General features: G+C 50.8%; 14 protein-coding genes across 14 annotated transcripts; 6 read left to right on the top strand and 8 right to left on the bottom strand.

The window, feature by feature from the left end:
• Window positions 1–92: 92 nt before the first annotated feature.
• Window positions 93–1382, bottom strand: BO94DRAFT_459374 (putative L-serine dehydratase; the record flags this gene model as incomplete). Its single annotated transcript, XM_025607837.1, has 1 exon — window positions 93–1382. A coding segment is annotated over one exon (1290 nt), but the record flags the coding sequence as incomplete, so codon positions are not given.
• Window positions 1383–1691: 309 nt separating this feature from the next.
• BO94DRAFT_563988 (methionine--tRNA ligase MSM1) lies at window positions 1692–4242 on the bottom strand. The gene is made up of 8 exons (XM_025614389.1): window positions 4023–4242; window positions 3837–3955; window positions 3714–3785; window positions 3559–3645; window positions 3373–3504; window positions 2961–3322; window positions 2428–2905; window positions 1692–2367 (listed from the first exon to the last, which is right to left on the bottom strand). The coding sequence occupies exons 1-8, from the start codon at window positions 4225–4227 to the stop codon at window positions 2095–2097; spliced, it is 1728 nt and encodes a 575-aa protein (XP_025470379.1). The 5' UTR covers window positions 4228–4242; the 3' UTR covers window positions 1692–2094.
• A 299-nt stretch (window positions 4243–4541) lies between these two features.
• On the top strand, window positions 4542–5085 carry BO94DRAFT_459942 (putative nuclear transport factor 2 domain protein; the record flags this gene model as incomplete). The annotated part of the gene is made up of 2 exons (XM_025607866.1): window positions 4542–4587; window positions 4646–5085. The coding sequence occupies 2 exons, from the start codon at window positions 4542–4544 to the stop codon at window positions 5083–5085; spliced, it is 486 nt and encodes a 161-aa protein (XP_025470378.1).
• Window positions 5056–5843, bottom strand: BO94DRAFT_621989 (uncharacterized protein). Its single transcript, XM_025617037.1, has 5 exons — window positions 5762–5843; window positions 5694–5706; window positions 5556–5639; window positions 5459–5505; window positions 5056–5383 (listed from the first exon to the last, which is right to left on the bottom strand). Exons 1-5 carry the CDS (start codon window positions 5795–5797, stop codon window positions 5291–5293), a joined length of 273 nt encoding a protein of 90 aa, XP_025470377.1. The 5' UTR covers window positions 5798–5843; the 3' UTR covers window positions 5056–5290.
• Window positions 5844–6199: 356 nt separating this feature from the next.
• On the top strand, window positions 6200–6725 carry BO94DRAFT_459385 (60S ribosomal protein eL38; the record flags this gene model as incomplete). The annotated part of the gene is made up of 3 exons (XM_025607839.1): window positions 6200–6263; window positions 6409–6537; window positions 6676–6725. The coding sequence occupies 3 exons, from the start codon at window positions 6200–6202 to the stop codon at window positions 6723–6725; spliced, it is 243 nt and encodes an 80-aa protein (XP_025470376.1).
• Window positions 6726–6788: 63 nt separating this feature from the next.
• Window positions 6789–7410, top strand: BO94DRAFT_347458 (uncharacterized protein). The gene has a single exon (XM_025607085.1). It carries the CDS (start codon window positions 6997–6999, stop codon window positions 7306–7308), a length of 312 nt encoding a protein of 103 aa, XP_025470375.1. The 5' UTR covers window positions 6789–6996; the 3' UTR covers window positions 7309–7410.
• Window positions 7411–7511: 101 nt separating this feature from the next.
• On the bottom strand, window positions 7512–8394 carry BO94DRAFT_582991 (uncharacterized protein; the record flags this gene model as incomplete). Its single annotated transcript, XM_025615522.1, has 3 exons — window positions 7512–8153; window positions 8228–8307; window positions 8373–8394. The coding sequence occupies 3 exons, from the start codon at window positions 8392–8394 to the stop codon at window positions 7512–7514; spliced, it is 744 nt and encodes a 247-aa protein (XP_025470374.1).
• A 253-nt stretch (window positions 8395–8647) lies between these two features.
• On the bottom strand, window positions 8648–10703 carry BO94DRAFT_511316 (DNA-directed DNA polymerase delta subunit POL31). Its single transcript, XM_025609761.1, has 5 exons — window positions 10560–10703; window positions 10301–10484; window positions 10044–10175; window positions 9039–9987; window positions 8648–8980 (listed from the first exon to the last, which is right to left on the bottom strand). Exons 1-5 carry the CDS (start codon window positions 10601–10603, stop codon window positions 8679–8681), a joined length of 1611 nt encoding a protein of 536 aa, XP_025470373.1. The 5' UTR covers window positions 10604–10703; the 3' UTR covers window positions 8648–8678.
• Window positions 10704–11832: 1129 nt separating this feature from the next.
• Window positions 11833–12341, top strand: BO94DRAFT_582989 (uncharacterized protein; the record flags this gene model as incomplete). Its single annotated transcript, XM_025615521.1, has 2 exons — window positions 11833–12131; window positions 12191–12341. The coding sequence occupies 2 exons, from the start codon at window positions 11833–11835 to the stop codon at window positions 12339–12341; spliced, it is 450 nt and encodes a 149-aa protein (XP_025470372.1).
• Window positions 12342–12433: 92 nt separating this feature from the next.
• On the bottom strand, window positions 12434–12949 carry BO94DRAFT_347372 (uncharacterized protein). The gene has a single exon (XM_025607084.1). The coding sequence runs from the start codon at window positions 12820–12822 to the stop codon at window positions 12526–12528; it is 297 nt and encodes a 98-aa protein (XP_025470371.1). The 5' UTR covers window positions 12823–12949; the 3' UTR covers window positions 12434–12525.
• Window positions 12842–14260, top strand: BO94DRAFT_486885 (NAD(P)H-dependent flavin oxidoreductase). The gene is made up of 2 exons (XM_025609021.1): window positions 12842–12986; window positions 13064–14260. Exon 2 carries the CDS (start codon window positions 13154–13156, stop codon window positions 14192–14194), a length of 1041 nt encoding a protein of 346 aa, XP_025470370.1. The 5' UTR covers window positions 12842–12986; window positions 13064–13153; the 3' UTR covers window positions 14195–14260.
• On the bottom strand, window positions 14241–16752 carry BO94DRAFT_532543 (taxilin). Its single transcript, XM_025611138.1, has 5 exons — window positions 16158–16752; window positions 15803–16077; window positions 15577–15725; window positions 15278–15521; window positions 14241–15207 (listed from the first exon to the last, which is right to left on the bottom strand). Exons 1-5 carry the CDS (start codon window positions 16279–16281, stop codon window positions 14701–14703), a joined length of 1299 nt encoding a protein of 432 aa, XP_025470369.1. The 5' UTR covers window positions 16282–16752; the 3' UTR covers window positions 14241–14700.
• Window positions 16753–18665: 1913 nt separating this feature from the next.
• BO94DRAFT_347320 (fungal specific transcription factor domain-containing protein) lies at window positions 18666–21155 on the top strand. The gene is made up of 6 exons (XM_025607083.1): window positions 18666–18976; window positions 19039–19328; window positions 19391–20136; window positions 20203–20417; window positions 20470–20533; window positions 20607–21155. The coding sequence occupies exons 1-6, from the start codon at window positions 18866–18868 to the stop codon at window positions 20972–20974; spliced, it is 1794 nt and encodes a 597-aa protein (XP_025470368.1). The 5' UTR covers window positions 18666–18865; the 3' UTR covers window positions 20975–21155.
• Window positions 21149–23129, bottom strand: BO94DRAFT_347308 (uncharacterized protein). Its single transcript, XM_025607082.1, has 2 exons — window positions 21828–23129; window positions 21149–21755 (listed from the first exon to the last, which is right to left on the bottom strand). Exons 1-2 carry the CDS (start codon window positions 22914–22916, stop codon window positions 21426–21428), a joined length of 1419 nt encoding a protein of 472 aa, XP_025470367.1. The 5' UTR covers window positions 22917–23129; the 3' UTR covers window positions 21149–21425.
• Window positions 23130–23220: the final 91 nt, after the last annotated feature.

Genomic DNA, 23220 nt, shown 5'->3' with positions numbered 1-23220 from the left:
CAGTAAATCCCGGGCGACCCAAGTAATCACTAAAACAAAAACAAAACCATGAGATGCACCATAACCCAAACAAGACCATTGATATCAAACAATCACTCCAACGTGGCCCAGCCCTCCGCCAGCATCTTCCTCCATTCCGCCGCCATATCAATCGTGACATTGCTGCCACCACAAACAATAATCACCACTCGACTATCCGCAGTCAAGCCAGGCACCAACTGCTTAAGCTTGGACTGCAACCCCCCGGGTGATGACGACGATGACGACGACACAGAAGGAGCAGGACTATCATCCTCATTCTCCCCAGCAGACAGCCGATCATCACCATACCCTTCATCTTTTCCCACATACTCAACCTCAACACCCCTCTTCCTCTTCTGCCCTGCAGACACCAACCCAGAGGACCTCGATGCCCCCGACCCCCCAACCGCAGCCTCCACACAAACCCCACAAGCCAACTCAACCAACAACCTCTCATCATCCACAAGCCTCAGCACACCCCTCGCGGCCTCCGCATCCGAAAACACCGCACTATGCACCTTCACTCCAGGCGGCGGCTCAACCGCATACCGAAACGTCCGCTCCGAGACCCTGATCGCCCCCAACGACGTAGCCTGCGACGTGATCTTCGGCAACGAGACAAGCTCCTTCTTCTCCAACGCCGTAGCCAACGAGTCCGTACCCTTCGTCTCCACCGCAACAATATGAACCGGCTTCGCATCAGCATCAGCAGCATCCCGATACCGCTCAATCCCCATAACCAATCCATTCAACAACCCCCCACCCCCAACACTACAAACAATCGCATCAACAGGCAACGCACGACCAGCATGAGTTTCCTCTTCTTCTTCCCCAACGGCAGGAGGAATCTGCTCCACCAATTCATCAACAATAGTGCTATTCCCCGCCCAGATCGGCTCATTATCAAACGGATGGAGAGCAATCTTCACGACATCTTCGCTTTCCTCACCACCATCACCGCTACCGCCGCTCATAACAACGTCTTTCATGTACTGGCCCGCTTCAGAGAACGTCTCCCCGTACTGGATCACGTCCGCGGCACCGGCGTTCCGGAGCTTCTGCACCATCAATGGCTTTGTGGAGACGGGTACCACCACGGTGCAGGGGTAGCCTAGGGTCCGGGCTGCGCAGACGGCGGCCAAACCGGCGTTGCCGCCAGAGGAGGCGTAGAAGTGGACGGGCTTGTGGAAGTTCTCGGGCTTGCGGAGGTGTGAAAGGATTTGGTTGCCCATGGCGCGGGACTTGAAGGAGCCGCTGGGTTGGATGTTTTCGAGTTTCAGGAAGATTCTACATCCTGCGGCGCGGGAGAGGGTCGTGGATTCGACAAGGGGGGTTGGGTTCCATGGGGTTTTGTATGTTGGGGTGTGATGGTGGTGGTGGGTGGTGAGGGGAGGATGCTGCCCATGGTTGGTTTGTTTACTCCCAATGAGAGGGGAAGACGGAGGGATTCTTTGAGGAGAGGAGGTAGTGAGAAGGTGATTTGGGGGATGGAGGATTCAATTGATAGGAATGATGGAACTGGTCTGAGATAAAATGTAATCTGATAGGTGAATTATATGGTGATCTAGGTGGTTATTAAGAGAGGAATCTTATCGGAGATGTAGGAGGGGAGATTAGGTATAAGATGATAATAAGTATTATGAACACAAACCCTAGAATATGGTACAAACCTCATATACTCCCCATGATATAGCGCTGAAACCCATACTCTTGATATACAACGGTCGCTTTCCGATATAGTCCACTCAAGTTTGCCGCGGGAAACACTCAGTTTCCCGTCCCGATATCTATCATGTAAGCCCCAGTCGGCATCCTTTTCCCGCTGATAAACTTGCGGAATCCTGCTCCATATTTCTACCATACCATGACATAACATAAACCCCCTGCATACGTGTGAATGACCAGGCTTTCACCCTGTCGCAGGCCCAACCAGCAGCGGCAAAACACCGGCTGCGCTTCCACAGACCCTCCCCTGGCGGAGACCGTGCCCATTTCCTGGCTGACCGAACGTCCAATCTGGTGATCGTGATTGGATCCGAACCTTTCCTGTTATTAAATCGAAAGGCGGCCATATTAACTTTCCACGATAAGAGGGGGAAACAGGATACTCTTTTCAGCATTCACTCCGTAGTCTGCATCGGAGCCGTATGTCGCAGCCGCAAAGCTCCTTTTGGCCGGATCCGTTTTGTCTACGTGGAGCATGTCCAGGAGCTCGTTGGCTTTGGTGGGCATGACAGGCTGCAGGAGGATGCCGGCCATCCGCAGCGATTCGGCAACATTGTAGATTGGTCGCTGGCGGTCGTTCGGGCTCTTCCAAGGCTCCGCGTGATGGAAATATTTGTTGGTCTAGAGCGCGTTAGAACAATTCTGGAATTTGTACCGACCTTAGGGCGGATCAATCCTTACCTGTTCGATCAAAGAGGTGATTTCTTGCAGAGCGGCACGAGGATTCAGGCTTTCCATCTGTTCCGCAACCCTCTTGGGCACGTCTTTGAGCATGGACTCGTACGCCTCGTCGGCCGGAGTCGCGGGTGGAAGCCTGTCGCACGTGCCATTTTCGATGTACGACCGTAGATTACCCTTGGCACAGCCGATCGCCCGATGCGCAAGATTTCCGAGTCCCTTTTGCAGCAACTTCTGATAGTCGCGAATGATGTAAGCATTGTCGTAGTCGGCGTCTCCGACCAAAGCGCCTTGGTGAACAAGGAAAAAACGCATCGAATCAACTCCGAAGCGGTTGATGGCAAAGAAAGGGTTCACCACGTTACCCGTCGACTTTGACATCTTCTCACGGTTCATAGTCCAGTGTCCGTGGACGAGAACATTACGGGGAAGAGGAAGGTCAAGAGCCATGAGGAATGCGGGCCAATATACACAGTGGAAGCTGTTGCCAGTTCGTCAAAACCTGGCCCATAGGAACCATGAGGGCAGATACTTACCGAACAATATCCTTACCGACTACGTGCACATCCGCTGGCCATCCAAGACGGCTTCCTTGGCCGGGTGCGAACGGATAGCCTGCCTTGGTCAAGTAGTTGACCAGCGCATCTAGCCAAACGTAGACGGTCTGTGTGTCATCGCCGGGAACCGGAATGCCCCAGGTGAGCCGCTCCGCCGGTCTGGAGATCGATAGATCTTGAAGGCCCGAGGAGACAGACTTGACTATATTGGCTGTATACATCGTGGGCGTAACGAATCCGGATTTGTATAGGTCCAGTAAACGCTCCTGGAAAGCGGACAAACGGAAGTGGTAGTTGGTTTCCGAAGACCACTCTACCTCCTTTCCTGTCTCAATGGAGACCTGTTTGGGTAAGCTTTAAAGCGCAATAGGTAAATTGGTGCAGTGCCTACCATTTTTGTTTGTCCCGTCCCTGGGTCCAGCGACTTTTGTACTTGTGTCTGAGGGTAGAATGTCTCATCGCTAACGGAGTACCAGCCCTCGTGCTTCGCGGTGTAGATATAGCCCCGGTGATTCAGCATCTCCTATGCGCATATTAGGCTCACACTATGCTCGCGAAGGCTTCCAACACCACGTACCCAAAAGTACTGAACAGCTTCCTTGTGCGCAGGTTCCGTAGTCCGAATGAAGTAATTGTAATCCATATTGGCGGTATCTGCTAGATTCTACCATCAACGGTTAGCACCAACTTTGAAATTGAATATCATCAATGGCGAAGGTACTTGATGCTAACCTCGAACGTCTTGTAGTTCATGTCGCAGAAGGCCTGCGTATCCATCTCCGCGGCCAAAGCGGCCTGCTGAATCTATCCCACATCAGTACAACGAAATACTCAACACCACGTATGATCTCATACTTTCATACCATGCTCATCCGTTCCCGTGAGCAATTGAGCGTCAGCATCTCCGATGAGGGTCCGCCATCTTTTGATCACGTCGGCAAGAACCATAGTATATAAGTGACCAACATGAGGTGCTACATAAGCCAGTTCCGTCAGTAGTCGATAAGAAAAAAAATAAACCAGCACCAGATGATATCATACCAGCATTAACATAGAAAATGGGCGTCGTGACATAGTAGGGTTTCTTAGGAGCGCTTTCGGAGGCCGCCGTTGCAAACCGACGCGGGCGGACCGTCGTCAGTGGACGCGCAGTTGTGCTGGGAACACATCTCCAAGAGGCTCGGTTGTAGGCCAGGAATTGGCCGGCCCAGGAAGCCGCACGAATGCCCGCCCTCGAGATAGCCATTGGCGTGTGACTGCGGAGAGGAGCAACGGTGGTTTATTCAAGGCGGCGTTTTCGGCGGAGCTCGATCATCATCTCCGGGCGGGGTGGTCCAAGCTTCCGTGCCTTTTTTCTGCCGTCCGATGTTTGCTCCTCTTCTCCGCGTGCTTCTTCCCAACATCAGGTCTATTGTCTCCCTTATTATTATTACCACCCATTTTTGGCCATTTAGGACCCTACAACATACATCTCTTGAATCTACCGCTCGTTCTCAGACTATATCAATAAAACGTATTTGGAATTCGCCTGCGACAACTTTGACGACCTCAACTTACACGATGGCCCCTCCATCAGAAGATACGTTGACAAAGGTGTCCACAGACGGTATGACGACTTGCATACAGTGCTCCATTCGAAATCTCTGACCCATGTTCCCTTTCAGCCGCAACCGAATTTGTCCAGTCCTTCTACCCTGCGCTCGAAAACAACCGTGCTACGATAAGCTCATTCTACAACCAGCCTACTTCGATGATCCTATTCAACGGAAACCACGTGGCCGATGGAGCCGCTGTGCAAGAGATTTTTGTCAATCAGATGTCCCCAACGCATTACGAAGTGCAGTCGCTCGATTGTCAGATCATCAACCGGGCGTATCCGACACCTACATCAACCGGCGTAAAACTTCCCACCGAAACGACTCTCAAGGACATGTCCATCTTGGTGATTGTTAGCGGCTATGTGCGCTTTGGCGCATCAAGAGATCTGCCACAACGTGGGTTCAGCGAGACTTTTGTGCTGGTGCCGAATCCAACCGAGGGGCTCAAGGGAAAGCGCAAGCGAGAATGGCTTATTCAAACCCAAAATTTTCGACTTGTCGTTTGAATGGTTATCAAAAAACTATGTACGAGGAAATAAGCCCAGCATCTCACCGACGTTCGATGGAGACGATGAACATTATGCGATATTATCCAACCACACGATTACGCAATTTGGGCCAAAGCTGGTCAACGAAAGGAAATTTCATCCCTGATACGCCAAGCGAACAAATCCCGAAACAAATGAATTGCTGCCTTTCTCGCTACCGTGGTCAGGCTGCGGATCTTCGCGGCACTCGCAGATTTGCTTTGATGCGCTCGAGCAACTCCTCGCGCGTTGCGTGTTCATTGGGCAAAAGGCCCCTCTTTGAGTGCGAGTTAGAATCCATTGCTCATTTCGGAGGCATTGATTGTTTTGTTTACGAGGGAAGAAGACGTACCACACGAAGCCATCCCAACATTTCATCTACAGTCCAATTCTCAGGGTCTTTAAAACGTCAGCTTGGTATACCTACAATCACGGGTGTCGATTCATACCTCCAGTCGGGTCAGATGCAGCGGGAAACATGTCACTACCCCAGATGGCCCAGACGGCGGCCGCTGTGACCATTCCAGTAAAACCTGGTGGAGTTAGGTCGGAGTCCCGTCAATAACTTGCTAATTAGATCGAAATACCTAGGAATAGGTTCTAGGGCTGGTTAGCTGATGATCGCTGTGCACCCAATGTGGGTATGGTATACTACCTTGGAGTTCAGTGCGCGATCCAAAGGCGTCGGCATTCTGCTCTATTTCAGGAACTGTTTGCTGTATATACACGCAACCGTCTAGGGTGTAGAAGTCACGATGTCAGAAAAAGCGTCACGATGTCTGGTAACAGTGACATAAGGTTGTTGCCAGATATCCCAGTAGATATGTAGATACCTGCGGTGGCCAAATACTCCGTAGTATGCCGATCCTCGTAGGCTGCCGCCTTATCGGTGCACCGCCACACCAGCGGTTCCCCCGCCCGGGCGTGGCACGGGAACTAAGGGCTTCCGGGGGGCAACCCTACAGCCCACAGAAGCTGGCGTGGCCCCGACCACCGCCTACCGTCGAGCTTCGAGACCCGCGATTGTCATCCTCTTCCGTCCCGACGTTCTTCAACCGGAAGCCCACCCCCCTCACCCCCATAGCCAGTCACAATGCCCCAGGAAATCTCCGACATCAAGCAGTTTATCGAGGTCTGCCGCCGCAAGGATGCGTCCTGTACGTTTACCCGATCTTTAGCCGCTTAGCTTAGTGATGGTGGAGGTGGGAGCTCCGCGGAGCTCCCAAGGAAGCTCGACGGAACCGATATACTAAGGAAGCATGGCGGAGTGGATGGAGGCTAACGCGTGATGCTCGTCTACAGCTGCTCGCATCAAGCGCAACCCCAAGGACCATGAGATCAAGTTCAAGGTCCGCTGCTCTCGCTTCGTCTACACTCTTGTCCTGAAGGACTCCGACAAGGCCGACAAGCTCAAGCAGAGCCTGCCCCCTGGTGCGTTTGCTCCCGTCACCTGATCAACTGCTAGATTGGATAGAAAGCTATGGACACGATACATCTATCGGCCTTGAATCACGACATGGAATGTTCCAGACCTCAAATCGAATACTGACGTCATTTTGTCTCATACAGCTCTGAAGGTTGTCGATGTCTCCAAGGGTGACAAGAAGAAGGCGCTGTAATTCTGGGGCTGCCGATATACTCTGTGATTCTACGAAATGGCAGGATTGGAACAGGAGATGTCACATGTCGATTCGGATTTGGCAGCATGGATTGCTCCTGTGGGCCGACACGGAGTTTGATTGATCATTATCCGATTAGTGGTTGTCCTCCGCGTCTGAAAGTCGGTGACTGTGATATATAGTGCGAAACACTCACCGACCAGACGACCTGCATAAATGGAAATTTTGCTGGGGTTTGCTTTGTCGGGGCACCCTACGCCTTACAACTTATATGGAGAAAACCGTTGAAAATTACAAGATACCTCGACTTCTCCCGATGATGCGGTACGTTCTCCGATTAGCTTGTGCTTGGACGGGCATCGTTCTGTGGAATGCAGTCCCTGTTGCAGGTGTAGGTTGTAGTGTTATTAGTAAGTATTCATTTCGTAAACTCTTGAGTATTAGAGGGTTCTTTACGCTTGCCAAAGCAGTATTCTACCCAAAATTTGCAACGACAATGCCCGGCTTCACTGCCTATGGCTCTATGTGTTGGCTTATATACCGGTTGTCATACGCCAGGGCTCACACTGGCTCGAATGGATGATCTGTTGTCAGTCTTCAGAGCTTACTACCCCCATCTGATGTCATAGTTGAATTCGAACTGTCACAGGCCGATGGCCTGGCCTCGACTGTATATAGGCATGACCCTATGAAACTCTTCGAAATCAAAAACCAACCCAGTTATCAAACCAAGCAACAGCAGCAACAGCAGCAAAATAAAACCACTACCAGAAAAACAAATCCTAATCACTCACTCCTCCCATAACCCACCTCAACATACCCCCTCACCCCCGCGTTCTCCAAACCCGCCTGAACCGCTTCCCTCCGCAACCCATCCCTTCCACGTCTCAACTCAAACTCCCCGAAATAATTCGGCTCATCCGCCACCTTCCTAAACGCAGCTCCCTCAAACAACCTCAAACTCCTCTCATTATCCTTCCCAATCTTCACACTCAAACACTCCAACCTAACCACCCCCTCCCCGTTCCCCTTCCCCATAGCCTTCGCCGCCCCCTCATCCCTCCCCACAAACTCCCCCAAAATCTCCCCCTCATGCTCAACAATATACCTTAAGAACGTATTCAACGCTGCCTTCCCAAACCCCTTCCGCTGATTCCCCTTCTCCGCAATCATTAGTTCTATTTCCCCGATGATCTGGGGCTCAGCATCGCCTTCTTCGCCATCATCTACACGAAGAAAGAGGTTGATGTCCCCGACCATTCGATCGGGTGTGTCGTCTGTGTCTTTGATGGAAGACTCAGCTCTGGATTCGGGAACAGGGAGACAGACGATGAAGGTCAGTTTGTCGGGGTCTTGGCGCCAGCTTTGTTGCATGGCGTATTCTTCCTCTATGGAGAGAGGCTCGGAGGCTGTTGCTTCTTGGATTTCCTGGTTGTGGGGTTGAGTATGTGGGTGGTACGGAGAGGGGAGGGAGAGGGAGGGGGGGGGGGGGGGAAAGAAACCTCATCTTGCATCCATTCGTGGTATCGGGGGACGTGCCATTTGGAGTATGGGACTAGAAGCACTGTCGAGGTGGAAATGGCTATAGAGGGGAATTACGGGTTAGTCTGGGTTGTGTGGCGCATGCGATTGGGGACTTTGGCGTACCTGTCTTGGCGTTTAGGAGCATTTTGGGACGTCTGGCTTGGTAGTTGATGTTGTTGGGGACTTGTTTATAGTATAACGATGGGTTTGATTGAGATAGCTGGTCTATAGATTGCGATATGTGTTGGTAGAAGACTGAATCGAAGAGCCGTGACTTTTTTGCGCGGATCTTGGCACTGCCCGCTTTAAGCTATAATCTTATCTATTTAGCTAGAATTGTGGAGCCAATGGATGGGAAGGAATAAAAACAATGAATCAGGGACTCATAAGACTTATATCTCATTAATCTATCTTATTGGTATCAGCTGTTCATTGTTTTTCTTGTTGTCCGGCAAATGTGCTGAACTTGACCACTTCCACCTCCAGTGTCTCGGTATCGACCAAAACTAGTTCCCCAGTTTCCTTGAACTTGGGTATAGAGAGAAGACGCACACGAGGCCCAGATGTGTCATCATCATCCGTACCTGTCATCTCCGTGTCAGCTCCGTTCAGCTTCAAAGGCAAATCGCTCTCGATCGTGGCTGTCTTGAACTGTGGCTGATTTCCAGCAAAGAAAATATGGGGGCAGGTCTGCATAACGAATGGATCGTCTGTTTGGAATGGGTATGACCCTATTTTGTGAAGAATCAGCGTTTGCATCAGAGAGATTGAGGCAGAAAAGAAACTCACATAACGTATCTGGTGCGGTGGGAACTCCACATCTCCAGCGCAGCATGGCCTCCATGATCTTCATCCTTGCCTCGGCATCTCCAGCACCGTCACCAACATTTCCTTCCCCGTCCGCGAAGTTCAGGTACCGCAGGACATCATCCACATTCTGACCGCTACAGCCCCATAGGCGCCACCCCTCGACATCACCCTCCCACGGGTTCGTAACACTATCAAACCAACCGGGCTCCTGCTTCTCTTCACCAGAAGAAGGCGGGGCACAGTATGCCCTGGCCTGCGGAAACATAGCGCGGTGAATTCCCTGTTGAGGGAGGGAGAAGTTCGCGGGGTCCGATTCACCAGGCATAAGGGTGACGGGTACACTAGGCAGGATTTCTGCCAGAAAAGCATCAAGTCGTGTTATAGGAGATGCATTATACGCAGAAGCATCATATCCGTACTTCTTTGGACCAGACTTTTTCTTCGTCGAACTATCGGTGTCCACAGTCATCCTGGCCCCCACAGAGTTTCCCGCAATAATTAACCTTGTAATCGCAGAAGCATTCGGTGGCACACCTTCGGCGGATGCTGTTCCGGTGTAACCAAGGAGATAGTCCGTCAGAAGCTCCAAAGCAAGAGTATCGCTCGATGTTCCCGTGATTCCTAGCCCACTCACAAAGGCAATCTTACCCTTGCTTGGTCCCTTCTGTGGTGCGTCCCCTCCCTCGCTTTCCCATCGACGAGGCTGTTGCGGCAAATCGGGAACTTTAATATCGATAACCTCGAAGTCCCCGTTTGAATTTTCGGTTCCCAAAACTGCAATGATAGCTCCTGTGCATAATTGCGCGTTCCGGAGCATGCTTCCTGTTAAGCGCAAACGACCGGACTCGTCCTCCAACATTATCTGTGTCGAATCAGGATTGGCGGGGTCTTGGTAAGTCGGTCGAGGAGGTGGTGCTAATGTATAGTTCTGCCGTCGGGGTCAGAAATAGAGGCCGCATAGAGAATGGCGGAGTTCTAAATCACCTCTTTTGTAAGATCATCCAAAATATTAGGCTTCAATGGCATATCCATGTATATCGTGCCTGCAACCCAGCAAAGCTCTCCCTGTCTCACATCAAGGACTCTCTCCACGCGACGCGCATTCTCTCCAGCGATCTAATCACCAAGCCGAAACTCGTTAGCAGGCACGGACTGTCGATAGAGGCTTGCCGTTTCCCATCGCTATATTATCGTATCTCTCGCTTGGGATCGTCGCCAATTCTGGAAGAAAGCCGTCTTACACTGAATCCTTCCCATGTATCCACTGCAATCTCTTCAACGGCGGGCTTTAGTTTTGCCAGTCGCAAGAAGTACATGTCGCCATATTGCTGCTGGTAATGCCGATCCTGGCCGCTGGGTAGTCGAAATGTGTCGAGGGGGTTATAATGTGAGGGCTCGCGGCAGACTGTATCGAAATCTTCATCGCTAAAGGCACCGAATGCATTGTTAGTCTTCATAGCTAAGAAACCCAGGGGAGAGGGTGATAGTATGCGGACAAACCTTGGGGGGCGCAAGAACTCGCTCCCTGCAGTGCTGCTCGCCATTTTGTGTTGGCTAATAATTACACTGAGGAAAGCGTTAAGTGTAGTTGTTTGTATGTATACCACAACTATAAAGTAATTGAAGAGTGTTGTTGCACGCAGCTGCCGGTGCTGGGAGCTTTGTCCTGTGCTGCTTCCGCCTACGCGAATCACGCGTCTTTTGGCGTTCCGTAATTACAGTACCGCTTTGGGGTTCTCCACTATTAAAGTAGGCCGGCAACTTGCGAAGTACACGAATGAAAGCAATGGTAGTTGTCACAACGATAAGAGCTAGCGACTTAAGAACATACTCTGCAACCAGATGCTTCATAGGGCTGACACCACACAGTGATATTCTATGGAGCTGCACGTCATTTAGCTCATGTGACTGTTCAACAATTCAAGGGTCAACTCCTCTGAATCCACCTTTAGCTACATCGATAGCGATTGTGCATTCAGAAAACATGGACTCAATCAAGTACCGAGCATCTTGAAATTGGTTTCTTACCCCTGTATTGTTGTTTCAGCCTCGAGGAAGCTTTCTGGCTCCTAAAACTAATGCTAGGACCCTTGACCTTTAGCTTCTCCCTGGAACACCACTCTTGTTTGCCTTTATTGAAGGATCTAACGGGGCGCATCGATAGGTATCCGGTTTAGCTCACTTAATCGAATGGTCTGTTTAGAACCTGGTTGGGTTATATCAGACCTACGACAATGTTGTGTTTCGAAGCTACTGAAGGAGACTGAAGGCTCTACAATCTTTTCAGGCGCACGATAAGAACCCCTGCGTGCTACAGGGGAGCTCGTATGATGCTTTCCATGGTTTTAGACAAGATTTGTCAAGAATGGTATGCGATAACTGAGACTAAATGGTCTGGTCCATTCTTGCCACTGTGCCATCCCTTCATTGAATCAACCGCCCAAACATTTCTTCCTTCATTCTGAAGGTTGAAATCCTTGGCCCCAAAGCTTAGCAGCAGTGTCTACCAATCAAGATGTTGTTGCCGAATTACAACAGAAATCTTCGGGATACCGGGGAAATGAGCAGTGGCTGGCGAGGGATGTGGCATTGTGGCATGCCGAACGGATGGGAATGCTCGTTACGCCCTGCCCTCGTAGAATCACATTAGCATGCAATATGTATGAGCTTGATTCCCCAATTCCCGCGCGTTACCTTCGCTCAGCCTGACAACTCATCTACCTAAGAGCAGGTCGCAACGCGTTCTCAACGTCAGTCCGTGATTGCCCTCAAGATGAGGGTCTTACATTCTTTCAATCGCCTGCTGCGCAACTTTCTAGTCATTGGCCTTCTAGCGAGTGTTCTCACCTCAGCGTATCTTGATTCATTCTTGCGCGGCATCCAGTCGAACCTTCTCAAGAGGAGTATCCCGGCATCTCTCGCAACGGCTCCTCAAGGCGCAGTGGGCTACTATCAACCCCCTCCGGGCCCTGCCGTCAACTACCCTTACCAACTCCAAACAACCTCTGCCCCATCTGCAACGACAACAGGAGGGACAGTCTTGCCGACTGGGGGAAATTCAGGCACCAATGGGTAAGGCTGCCTTGTCAGCTCGAGAAACGGTGCTTTGTAGCTGACAACCTTCGGGACAGACCACGAAAAAACATCGCTCTTGTCTCTGGAACAGTGACTGGAACTCATGTAATCATAGAAGCAACGCAATCAGCGATGGCAAATAGAGACCTGACCCTGGGCTCCGGGGGCTTCTTGCTCTCAATTCTGCTGGGCATACTGCAATTTTGAACAAAATCATGTATCAATTATAGAGATGTGTGTTTGACCTTTCTTTCTCTTGATTCCCTATTTTTTTATCTTTCTTTGTTCGTTGCGCTTCAATCGTTGATCAATGCTGAAGGCGTCCATACTCATATAGACTTCTTCAAATATTAGAATTATCTGTACGCTTATTTGTTAGCACTTTCTCTCATTAATTGGAGTATTGAGTCCATAAACGAAAAGAACTAGCTTGTGCTATATATTGAAAGAAGCAGGTAAACAAAACCTTCATACCTAGCAGCACCTCTTGAAGGGCTATAAAACGGTTTTGCCACGTGCTAACTTGATAAATATGTATATGGCAGGGAAAGCGCACAGTTTCAAGGCAAAGCAGCGACGACCAGTTAAGTAGGTGCCAAGTTAGAGAGAGGAAAACAGGTTGGTGGCACCAGAGGCCAATGCCTCGGTCCGGCCGGGCCTTGGGCTTGGAGGCTCCGCTTCCCCGCATTTCACCTCCTCAGGTGCAACCTCGCTACCCCTGCGGATCATATGCTTTGCACATCCAAAGTAATGCTTTTTGGAGTTCATCCAGCTATGGCACCGAGCATACTTGTACTGCTTGTGCCGGCAGAGCCTTCACATCGAAAGCCAAGCTTCTCTACGGTACATTAGGTATGTTTTTCTTATTGATTAAACAACACACAAACCACCAGACAACATCAGCTTACTGACCCCATCTCCGTTTCCAGACTCTCAAGTCTAGACGCTATTCTCACGCTAAACTACCACCAAGTTCGAGATACCCCTTTACAGTCCTCCTAGCACCGTAGTTCGTCAAAATGTCACTCCAGACACCCCTCTGCTCGTTGCTGAAAATCCAGCATCCAGTCCTGCTGGCAGGAATGGCTCGTGCATCCGGAGCACCTCTCGCCGCCGCCGTCTCCAACGCAGGAGGTCTAGGAACTGTGGGCGGATTGGGATATACCCCTGAGCAACTTTCCGAGATCTTGGCCGAGCTGAAGTCACTTTTGAAAGACCCGTCGTTGCCATTTGGCGTTGATCTGGCCTTGCCGCAGGTCGGTGGCAGAGCACGGGCCACCAACCATGACTACACCCACGGCAAGCTGGACGAACTCATTGACGTCGTCATTTCCCACGGTGTTAAGCTGTTTGTTTGCGCGGTCGGTGTGCCACCGGAGCAGGTTATCAAGCGACTCCATGACGCAGGTATCCTCATCATGAACATGGTCGGAGCGCCCAAGCACGCCGAGAAGGCATTCAAGCTGGGTGTGGACATCGTCTGTGCGCAGGGAGGTGAGGGAGGCGGCCACACCGGTGATATTCCGTTCTCGGTGCTCGTCCCTGCGATTGTGGACGTGGCGAAAAAGTACACGAGCCCGCTTACGGGCCAGCCCGCCTTGGTAGTTGCTGCTGGGGGTATCAACGACGGTCGTAGCTTGGCCGCGTCATTGATGCTGGGCGCTGCAGGCGTCTGGGTTGGCACCCGGTTCGTTGCTTCGGACGAAAGCGGCGCAAGTCGTTTGCACAAGGAAGCCGTTGTTGGAGCGCAATATGGAGAGACGGAACGGACGCTCGTCATCTCTGGAAGGCCGCTACGCATGCTTCCTAACGATTATATCAGAGAGTGGAACAAACGCCCCGAGGAAATTGCCAGGTTGACGTCGCAAGGCATCGTTCCAATTGAGCATGATTTCAAGAACGATAGGGATGTCGACGTTCCATTCATCATGGGCGACGTCTCTGCCGGCATTAAAGAAATCAAACCCGCCGGTGTGATTGTCCGGGAGATGGTTCAGCAGGCTGTGGATATGCTGAAAACAGGAGGGTCTTATATAAACGGTCCGACGAGTAGACTTTGATCGAGCTGTCGACCTTGTCTCAATTCGCACAAGCCCTTGACATATATGACATGAATTGTATTGCGGTAATTCTCATGATAACGTAATAAGTACGTTTAGATGTTGGTGATCTAGCATGTACAAGTACACGAAAGGAAAAGCGAACAAAACGTAGGACCACGACTTGCAAAACACCACAGCTGTGATAGTGCATGTTGCAGTTTAGGGCTGATAGTAACCTAGAGGAGTGCGGGCATATATCCTCTTGCAAAGAGCTGGGACCGCTACAAGATCTGCATACGGAAGAGGAAAGACCGTGCTAGACTGTACAGTTGCCAGAGGACATACTTCGGGAAGCATATTCTCAACTTATCAAGGTCAACTGCGACACAGCTGAACAGGAGAAGTAAAGAGCATCCGAGACGACTGCGGCGTCGCCAGCGCAAACGGAAAGCCCCCCCACACTCGCTATTGGCTACCAGACCAAGGAAACAAACAACGGGAACATAATATAGATGGAAATTGCATTAATGGCATCCATTAATCATTGCCTTATTTCCGTTGGCTCGCGCTTCCAGTAGGTTGGGGGGCGGGGGTGGCCCGAATACTGGCTTTTCTTGCTGCTGAGGCACACTGCGGTCTCCGTTCATGTCGCCATCCGGGCTTTCGAGCTCGTAGTCATCCTCACTAATCCCCTCATCATCTTCCTCGTCTTCGTAATCTTCGTCATATTCGCTCTCCGTTCCTTCATCGTCGCCATCCAAATCCGCAGCAAGGCCTTGACCACGACCCTGGGCCTGCATTCGGCGACATAGTGCTTCAAGATGGTGACTCTTCTTTCGCCACTTTTCCAACTCTTCGTGATTCCTCGTGCGCTCCTCGGCCATTTCAAGTATGTTGCGGTTTGTTTGATCGTGCTTCCGTGTAAGGGTGAGATTTTCTTTCTCCAGTCGTTTCGTCTTTTTCGACATCTCTTCCATTTCTTTGCGGAATGTAAGGAAAAGCTCGTTGCTGTTGTTCAGCGTATCCTCCACCTGCGATATTATTATTACCAGCGGTCAAAACGAGGCTGAGGCCGAGCAAGCCATCGACATCGGTCCATACCTGCTTGAACTTCTCCACGTAGATGTTGAGTTGGCTTCGTAGTTCGGCTTCGGTATGCGAAAAAGTCGAGACCTGGGAGCTCAGAGCTCGACAACGAGCTGCTTCATTCTCTGCTGCACGGCGTTGTTCTTCGTATTTGGCGGTAAGGCATTGTATCTCCGCATCCTTGCTGCGAAGGAGTGCCTTGTAATGTAACTCACGCATCTCGAACTTCTCGCCAATGGTTTTGATCTTTGCGCGTAAACTAGGATGCAAAGTCAGCAATGGATGAGCCTGTTTAGAGGGCAGCAGCGGCTCACGCTTCATCTAAATCAATATCCGCTTTCTCGCTGCGCGGGTTTCCTTTGGCGGCCATGACGTCTTGGATGTCGTACAAGAGAGAATCGAGGCGTTCGTTGACAATCAGCCGCGCCTTCTTTTCAGTCTCCTCGAGCTTCTTGTTTTCGTCCTATCAATCATTGTATTTAGCCCTCGTCCTGCCCGGCGTAACGAAATAGCGACATTGAAGAGCTCGGACCAACACACCTTAACCTTCTTGTTCTCCTTCGTAAGCTCCCTACAAAGCTTCTCCAGTTTGTCCTTCATGGTGACGGTCTTGTTGAGCTCCGATTTTCCCTTGTCCTGGTCCTTCTGCAATTGATCGGCCCGCTTCTTGCTCTTAGAATAGTCGCGATCCAGTTTCTTCATATCGGCTAGCAGCTCGGTGTACTTCTTATGAACGGTCTCGAGCCGTGTCATCGGGGATTCAATATTGCTCAAAAGTTGGTTCAGATCCCTCGTAGCCTTCTTGACTTCGCGCTCTACAGGCCAAAGGTCATTAGCCCTCGTCCATGCAACAACAATTATCCCGCTTATTCCACCGCCCATATGAGTCACGCACCAATTTCGGCTTCCTGGTCCTTCTCTCCCGCAGCATCTTGCTCCAACTGTGATATTTTGGCAGCCAAGAGCTTTGATGTCTCATTGGGGTCTGCGACCTTCTTCCCTTTGTTCTTTTTCGACATTGCTGCAGACGACATTGCTCCTGGGTGTTCACGGAGTGGGTCGAGTCGAGCTATTGTTGGGCGATTGTTTTGGTGGTGGTCGCGTGGCCAATCCACGAAAATGAAATTTGCGAAGACGGAACGGTTGGCTGGGACAGGCAGGGAATGGATTCGCTACTCCGCCACGAAGCTGTGGCAACACGTCGACAGCAAGGGTGTCTGGTTTGACGATCGAGCTTCCGAGATTCAGGAGTGGTGTGGTGATCGACAGTGACTTGGTGATCTCACTGTCAGAGTAGCGGAGAACCTGGGTGGCCTTTTCCCAGACTTGGAGAACTCGGTAGGTAATGGATCCCTAAGGCCCTCTACTAACCCCGTTCTGCCAAGCCGACCAAAAGCTCACGGCCTTGAGCAGAATGCAGAGTGTTCTGGGAGTCGAAATGCAGGTTGGCGACAGAGTCGACACAGAAACGCCGGACGGTTCGAGGATCTTGCCGGGGAGGATTGAATAGTCGTAAGAGGGGGGATGCGCACTTGACCTGCACTAGCCTCTTTTGAAAACTTCTCTTGGCGCCATTCTAATTCACTGTCCGCCTTCCGAGAAACACGGCCCATCTCACCCTCCCTCTTCCCTTTTTCCTTCCCCTTTCCCTCCACTTTCCCTGCCATCATCGGATGCTCCCACGACCCTGCCGATAGCACCCGAAGTGTGGCCGATTTGTTGCGTCTTCTAGCTTTTGCGCTTGATTCCGGTCCGCTCGGGATCGCTGCCTCGGGCCATCTTTGGTACCCTAATAGCCGGCAGCGGACTCGCTAAAGTGGCGTCCGTACGTCGCGTGGGATATGTCTTGCCGAGCCGGACCCCGGTTTTGGAGGAATTTGAACGATTACTGAGGACGGGTAGCGCTCTGCTCCGCTGGAGTAGATTAGACGATCTGCTTCGACTGTCACGAGCCTTGAGAACTTCCCAGAGTTCGGAGAAGGGTCCTATGGGTTCGCCGTCCAAGTAAAGAAGCACGTCCCACAATCATACCTGTGCAATCCGATTGAAGCTTGACGAGACCGATGCGGACTCCATTGATGTGACTAGGGAAGACAAGGCGGTGCTTATGGCGCGAAATGCCCAATTGACGAATAAAGGGATGTTCGCCTGCACTAACTATCAGGACCTCGATCCTGTCAATACCCTGAAGGTTTCTTAGAGCAGTGGAAGATTCGCTATATCTGAGCTTGGTCGAAACGAGCTCAATGAGACTAAGCTAGACTCTTTTCGGTATCTCGTTGTTCCCATGATCGTTGATGAAAAGGATACAAGCTATTTTATAAATAGCGTGGCCCATGAAATAGGCCAACACTGGAGAGAAAAGATTCTGGATACAACAACGAATGACATCAACACAGCAGCTGAGTCCTTAGTCCAAGGCTCGCAGCGATCCGTCTTTCTACTCGGTGACAAAATTGCTCGGGTTGAAATCAGAAGACCGGGAGATGCGAAGACTCCGTATGAACGTCTCTGGCCAAAGTGAACATGCTACCGTGGAGACGATGTTGCAGCATCTGCCTAAGCGCAATGGTGACTACTCCTCTTGAGGAATGAAACCAAACCCTTATGTTGTTGCCTGCGCATGCGTTGACCACTTTACTTTACTCAAGTGCTACTAATTTTTGACTCTTGATAGAAACGGCAGTGTCACCTTTTGTGGGCGTGTGCTCTATATGGTCGTGTACTTTATGACGACTTCTATACGCATGACAAGACTATGTATATAAGAATTTCGCCTGTACAATACCCTTTCTAGCCCTCTCTGCCTTCGAGGCCCTGGGTTGCCCACACAGCCCAGCGTCTCTGACGCACACGCGCATCAAGAACAGACGAGCTCCATCTCCAGTCTATACACTATGGCCGGTAGATGGTTGGCCCTCCTATATAAGGAGCAGGCGCAAGATCAAAAGGAATGTGAACCCGCGACGAGCAGACGCCTGCCAGCAACCGCAATGGTACACTTCTTATTTCCGTTTTCAGACCCGCCCTGATCTTTATCAGCCTACGCAGAGCGGACTAAAAACGAGGAAACAGTCTCGATGGTAGCGACATGGTGGGAGTGTTTGGGCTGGGTCGTAACACGTCTACCTCGAATATAGTGAAAGAATTAGGTTAGCAATGAATAGTCATTTCCTTGAAGGCAAAATCGGGCAGTAGTAGTAGGACCGGTCTCGGACCAGCCTGGATGGGTCCAGGATTCTGCCGTTATCTCCAGTCCCAATAAGCTCGATCGTCTCTTATCGGAGGCCAGAATTGTCGGTCGAACGGTTAGCCCCGACTCACGTGGCGCGCGGCAAATCAGGCCGTCGACTATAGTGCATGGCTTTAATGCTCTCCGGCACATATATGCCTATTGGAATTGGGGGCCTTGACGGACAGCCGTCATCGCAACACCCATCACCATGACGGGGACAAAAGCAATCACTTTGGGTCCCAAGCCAACAAAGGCATGCGGTAAGAAGTATTACTACGCAAAGGCTTGGGTTGAATAGTGAGCTGATCACCTTATGTAGCCAATTGCCGCAGGTTAAAGGTCAGACGCAGTTTCTAATCCTGTATGATATGACTGAGCAGGCTGATAGTCCTAAGATGAAATGTGAGGTGGACGGGGATCCCCCGTGTCGCCGGTGTCGACACACCAAGGCTGCCTGTGTCTTCAGGCCAAGATCGAATGTTAGATTTCCATCTATAATGTGTGTACTATGTTAGTTTATATTATGCTCACAGACTCTCAGGCGGCATCCGCAATCCATGACGTGGTGGCGCTGCATCAAGGCGCACTGAACAAGGTTCAGGATATTGATGCCATTCTTGGCCGCTTGGACAGAATTGAAAGTGCTCTCGGTATCAGCAAAGAAAGTATCTCCGTTACAGCAGTAAGCCCTAGTTCAGATCAAGATGAAGATCTAGAGAACTTGTCTCTTCGTCCACTGTGGAAAGCTGTCAAGCATCTGAGAAAGATAACGCGGCCCGATCAAGATGAAGCTATTTGGTCACGTCCAGTCATTAAACACTTGTGGCACTCGTACGAAAATTTCTCAATAATGAACATGTTCTTTGTCTGGCACAGAGCTGATACCGGCCCAGGTTTCTCAACAACCTACCGCTTCTACACTTTTTGAAGGATCAGAGTGCATTTGCATCACCATCACCACTTCTGCTTGCATCAGTTCTATTCATCTCTGCTCTTCATGGCCCATCTAGGGACCTCTCAGAGTTTACGAAAGGCTATTTTGTCGCGCAGTGCTGCGCAATTACTGAGCTTGTCAATCCAGATCCATTGCTCTGTCTAAGGGATGGGTTGGAAGACACACCAGGAGGCCCTGGTCAGTCCTTGTATACGGACCGTTCAATGATTTTCCATAACATCCTTGGCCTTATCATGGCGAGCTTGAGCTCAGAAGCTTATGTTCCAACGACTGGCATGTGGATAGCCATTGCTTATCGCCTGTTGCTCGATCACACCCCACGCGATGTACACGACACAACTCTGAACTGGGCCGGCCTGTTCTCAGGCCTCCAGGTCATCGATATCGAACACGCTTCTATGCACATGTGTTGTCCGCTACTGCCGGAACAGCCACCCATACCAGCTCTCGCTCAGTTTAATGCTCGTGAGGAGAATGCGTTTCACAGGCTCATCCAGATGATGCATCATGGTCTCAGCCATTTTGTCGGAAGGGGACTCCCCACCATATGGTCCTTCGTGAGCGCGAGAGAGCGCGAAGTTCTATCTCCAGTTAGAATGCCCTTCACCGATAAAGATGGACAAGTCATTCGACTCTGGGCCCGAAAGCTAGACGACTGGTTGGTCCGATACAACGTAGCATCGCGTAAGATACCCTTGAGAGCCGATGGCTTATACATGAGACATCCCTAACGCAGCCAACTACTTCCAGAACCGTCTCCATCCGATCGTCAGGGAATACTCATCCTCCTCCAGTACCATCTCCACAAGTTATACGTTTTATCGATCTATCACCCAGCTCGAGGATTTGATCTCGGATCCACAGATATTGCGCCCGCTGAAAGGCATGAACTATTGGTCTCAGCCCGCGCAGTTCTACGACTTCGTTTAGACGACGCCAGCATATGGTCCAACTGGGATCTAATAGTAAGGATTAAACCCCCTTAAACCATACACGCAACACAACTCACCTCTACAGATGGTAACCTTCGCAGCCATGCTGTTGCTCCGAGGAATCGAGGACGGTATGTCCCACCAAGACGGTATGATCTTCCTCCCCTGTATACCATCCCTCAAACTATTCAGGACTTCCCTTCTGACAAACACCCGGTACAGACCTCCTCCTGATCGAAAAACATATCGACGGTTTGAAAAGAGATCATCCATCCATACCAAGTATCCATAACATACTGGCAAATCGACTGGAATCGGGATTGCAAAGCATGCATACACCACAGGAGATTGGATCCGACTTTGCAATTCCCGGCCCGGGTGCAGATTATTCTTGGGCGATCTTTGATCAGGAGATCCTGTCGCTCGCAAACCCGCCGTGGCTTCTTGAAGGACTCCCTGTTGGGGAGGTGCAAAAGCCGGATGACCATCAAAGTGGGTTGTCAGCACGGTATGATTATGCTTTGACGCAGGGAGGTCCGAATGCTGTAGCTGGCAGTAGCAGTACTATGCAGAGTGGGTATCGAATGTGATTGTATTCGTTTTTGGTCAGTTAAGGCATCAACATGAAAGAAACGATTGGTATTGGAATCGTGCACGGTAAAAATGTTTTGGGATACGGTTTTCATAGGCTTATAAATCGAACTTATGGGGGGTGTTTAACGAATTCGAGAAGGCATTACATGGATTCCGTCTGCATCTTGTAGCATTCTGCTTGTCCCAGAATAGAAGTTAAAAATATCAGCATGAAAGTATATCACACAGGAAAATGCACAAATTAACTGTCCTACCCTCGAGATAGGTTGTATATTCAGGTTTCGTGAGTCATATCATACTAATATACAGTCCGAAGGTGCCATGAAAAGCAGGAGATGGCAGCGTCTCACTATATGTCAGAAAAATCGCCAGGGAAATGCAAACTAAATTGTTAGATTTGACCTGCAAACCTAAATCAGCGGCTACCCGCGTCCTCCCTTCGCAAAGCTACCTTTCGCCATTCATTAAATCAGAAGACGGATCCCTATGGGCGTCTGCTGTGTTGTCCTGTCCAAGTAAATTCATACCGTTGGGTTGGTCATGAAAATAACCAGGCTGCGACGCAGGACTATCTTCGTGACAGTCGGGGGTGGAAGGAAAAGGCGGGAAAGGCTCTGTTTGCGATTCGTCTCCGGGGGAACGCGAGTTCAATGAGGGTTGAGATTGCACACCCTGAATTTTAGTTGGCGAGTCTTCTACAGTTGGGTCTAAAGGAGTATCAACGGTCTCGTGATGAGCAACGTCCGACGAAACGGTATGAGGCTGCGACGGTAAAGCCTGTGACACCTACGGCATTGTTTTGTTAGCCCGTCCCGATTTTGGTGATAGAGCAGTTACTGAACTACCCACCTCATCTTTCGCTTGATCTAGGCCACGATTAGAGGCCAATTGCTGTGCAGCAAGCCGTCTTCTCGCAATCTCCGATTCTTCTTCGAGCGCAGCTCGCTCCTCTTCCTTTTTTAGATCGGCTAGTGTAGGGGTGCCGACTTCGTGAGTGACCTCTACATAAGACCCATGAGGAGATCGCAGCCGGCTGCTCCTCTTTTTATTTTTCATCTTGGTTTCCTTTGAAGAGGCAGTTGTCCTTAGACTAAATGTTCCAGACACAGACCTCATACTTGCAGGTTTATCCCCTATTAGATCAATTGAATCCAGTCCAGTCCCACGACGGCTGGCTAGAGCTAGAGCAAACTCGTCATCTAGCGGCACTGCATCTTCTTCCTCGTCGCTGGGGATCAAATCTCCCCGCGAGCTTAAGGAGTTAGTTGTGTCCCGCGAGGACTGTGTCGAACTTCGATATCTCCCATTCCTAACAGAGGCCGCTGGACCTTCGTTTTCTTCAGGTTCTTCTATGAGAGGCTCATCCTCGTGTTCAAACCGTCGCAATCCTGCGGGATGTTCCTGAAGATCGGCCGCCGACGGGCGGTATTTCAGCCCCCGTGCGCCAAATCTCCATGGAAAGCGCTCCAAAAACCCCAAGAATGAGGAGCTTGGGATGACAGTGGGATCATTACGGTCGTCAGATACTATAACACTGCTCTTTCGCCTTATGCGCCGAGCCCCATAGCTCATTTTCCGCTGCCTTCGAGGCTGTTCTGAACTCCCGCGAGTCAAGCCACTTCCAGCCAGCAGACGGTCAAGTTCGTCAGTACCCCATCCTAGCAGGCCATCATTTGACTCCTCATTATCCCAGTCATCGTAGAAGTCGAAATTAGCCTCTGCACGGCCCCGTCGGCGGCGTCGAAGATGGTCTTCACGGGTGGGGAGACAAGGCGCAGTGCATGAGTAAACGCAGCTCCCAATCGCTGCAAAGCATGGTACCAGGTAGTTGTGGGAGAAGGCATATAGACCCTCTTGAGCCGTCTCGTTCGCGGATTCGAGGTTATGATGAATTTGGTTGATTGTCTGGCGGACCCGAGGGTCTCTTGATCGCATCATGTCGGATGGCGGTAGGGATGCGACGTTGGCCAAAGCCACGCCGCGGGCGAAGGAGCAAGGCGGTTGGTTCACTTCAACGTCAAGTCAGGTAGCCCCATAGAGCAGCTGCGATGGGAATGGGGATATCTGGAGATATCTTCTGGCGAGAAAGGGCTGTGAGACGATACGATGGGACCTGCATTGGATAACCGGAGATAATAACGAGGGGGGAGCCCACCGGGGGAGCGAGCCTGAGGAAGAAACACCTTGGGCCGCGCACGATGTCATCGGCCCGCTCTTAGTCAGCCCACACCTGCCCATCACG

This window comes from Aspergillus sclerotioniger, assembly GCF_003184525.1.
Source record: "Aspergillus sclerotioniger CBS 115572 chromosome Unknown BO94scaffold_6, whole genome shotgun sequence".
NCBI classification, from domain to species: Eukaryota; Fungi; Ascomycota; class Eurotiomycetes; order Eurotiales; family Aspergillaceae; genus Aspergillus; species Aspergillus sclerotioniger.
Note: the sequence above shows the minus strand (reverse complement) of the source record. Positions and strands in the feature narration are given on the sequence as shown.

Coding starts and splice junctions, on each gene's coding strand:
- BO94DRAFT_563988 (XM_025614389.1), bottom strand. CDS start 4,227: ATGGCTATCTCGAGGGCGGGCATTCGTGCGGCTTCCTGGGCCGGCCAA. Junction 3,786..3,836: donor CGGATGAGCATGGTATGAAA/GTATGAGATCAT, acceptor GATGTGGGATAG/ATTCAGCAGGCCGCTTTGGC. Junction 3,323..3,372: donor GGACGGGACAAACAAAAATG/GTAGGCACTGCA, acceptor TTACCCAAACAG/GTCTCCATTGAGACAGGAAA.
- BO94DRAFT_621989 (XM_025617037.1), bottom strand. CDS start 5,797: ATGCCGACGCCTTTGGATCGCGCACTGAACTCCAAG. Junction 5,506..5,555: donor TGCATCTGACCCGACTGGAG/GTATGAATCGAC, acceptor GACGTTTTAAAG/ACCCTGAGAATTGGACTGTA. Junction 5,384..5,458: donor TGTTGGGATGGCTTCGTGTG/GTACGTCTTCTT, acceptor TCGCACTCAAAG/AGGGGCCTTTTGCCCAATGA.
- BO94DRAFT_347458 (XM_025607085.1), top strand. CDS start 6,997: ATGGAGAAAACCGTTGAAAATTACAAGATACCTCGACTTCTCCCGATG.
- BO94DRAFT_511316 (XM_025609761.1), bottom strand. CDS start 10,603: ATGGCGAGCAGCACTGCAGGGAGCGAGTTCTTGCGCCCCCCAAG. Junction 9,988..10,043: donor TGGATGATCTTACAAAAGAG/GTGATTTAGAAC, acceptor CCCCGACGGCAG/AACTATACATTAGCACCACC. Junction 8,981..9,038: donor CACCGCACCAGATACGTTAT/GTGAGTTTCTTT, acceptor TTCACAAAATAG/GGTCATACCCATTCCAAACA.
- BO94DRAFT_347372 (XM_025607084.1), bottom strand. CDS start 12,822: ATGCGGGGAAGCGGAGCCTCCAAGCCCAAGGCCCGGCCGGACCGAGGC.
- BO94DRAFT_486885 (XM_025609021.1), top strand. CDS start 13,154: ATGTCACTCCAGACACCCCTCTGCTCGTTGCTGAAAATCCAGCATCCA.
- BO94DRAFT_532543 (XM_025611138.1), bottom strand. CDS start 16,281: ATGTCGAAAAAGAACAAAGGGAAGAAGGTCGCAGACCCCAATGAGACA. Junction 15,522..15,576: donor GATATTGATTTAGATGAAGC/GTGAGCCGCTGC, acceptor TTTGCATCCTAG/TTTACGCGCAAAGATCAAAA. Junction 15,208..15,277: donor ACGTGGAGAAGTTCAAGCAG/GTATGGACCGAT, acceptor ATAATATCGCAG/GTGGAGGATACGCTGAACAA.
- BO94DRAFT_347320 (XM_025607083.1), top strand. CDS start 18,866: ATGACTGAGCAGGCTGATAGTCCTAAGATGAAATGTGAGGTGGACGGG. Junction 19,329..19,390: donor ATTAAACACTTGTGGCACTC/GTACGAAAATTT, acceptor ATACCGGCCCAG/GTTTCTCAACAACCTACCGC. Junction 20,418..20,469: donor GGTCCAACTGGGATCTAATA/GTAAGGATTAAA, acceptor TCACCTCTACAG/ATGGTAACCTTCGCAGCCAT.
- BO94DRAFT_347308 (XM_025607082.1), bottom strand. CDS start 22,916: ATGATGCGATCAAGAGACCCTCGGGTCCGCCAGACAATCAACCAAATT. Junction 21,756..21,827: donor TAGATCAAGCGAAAGATGAG/GTGGGTAGTTCA, acceptor TAGGTGTCACAG/GCTTTACCGTCGCAGCCTCA.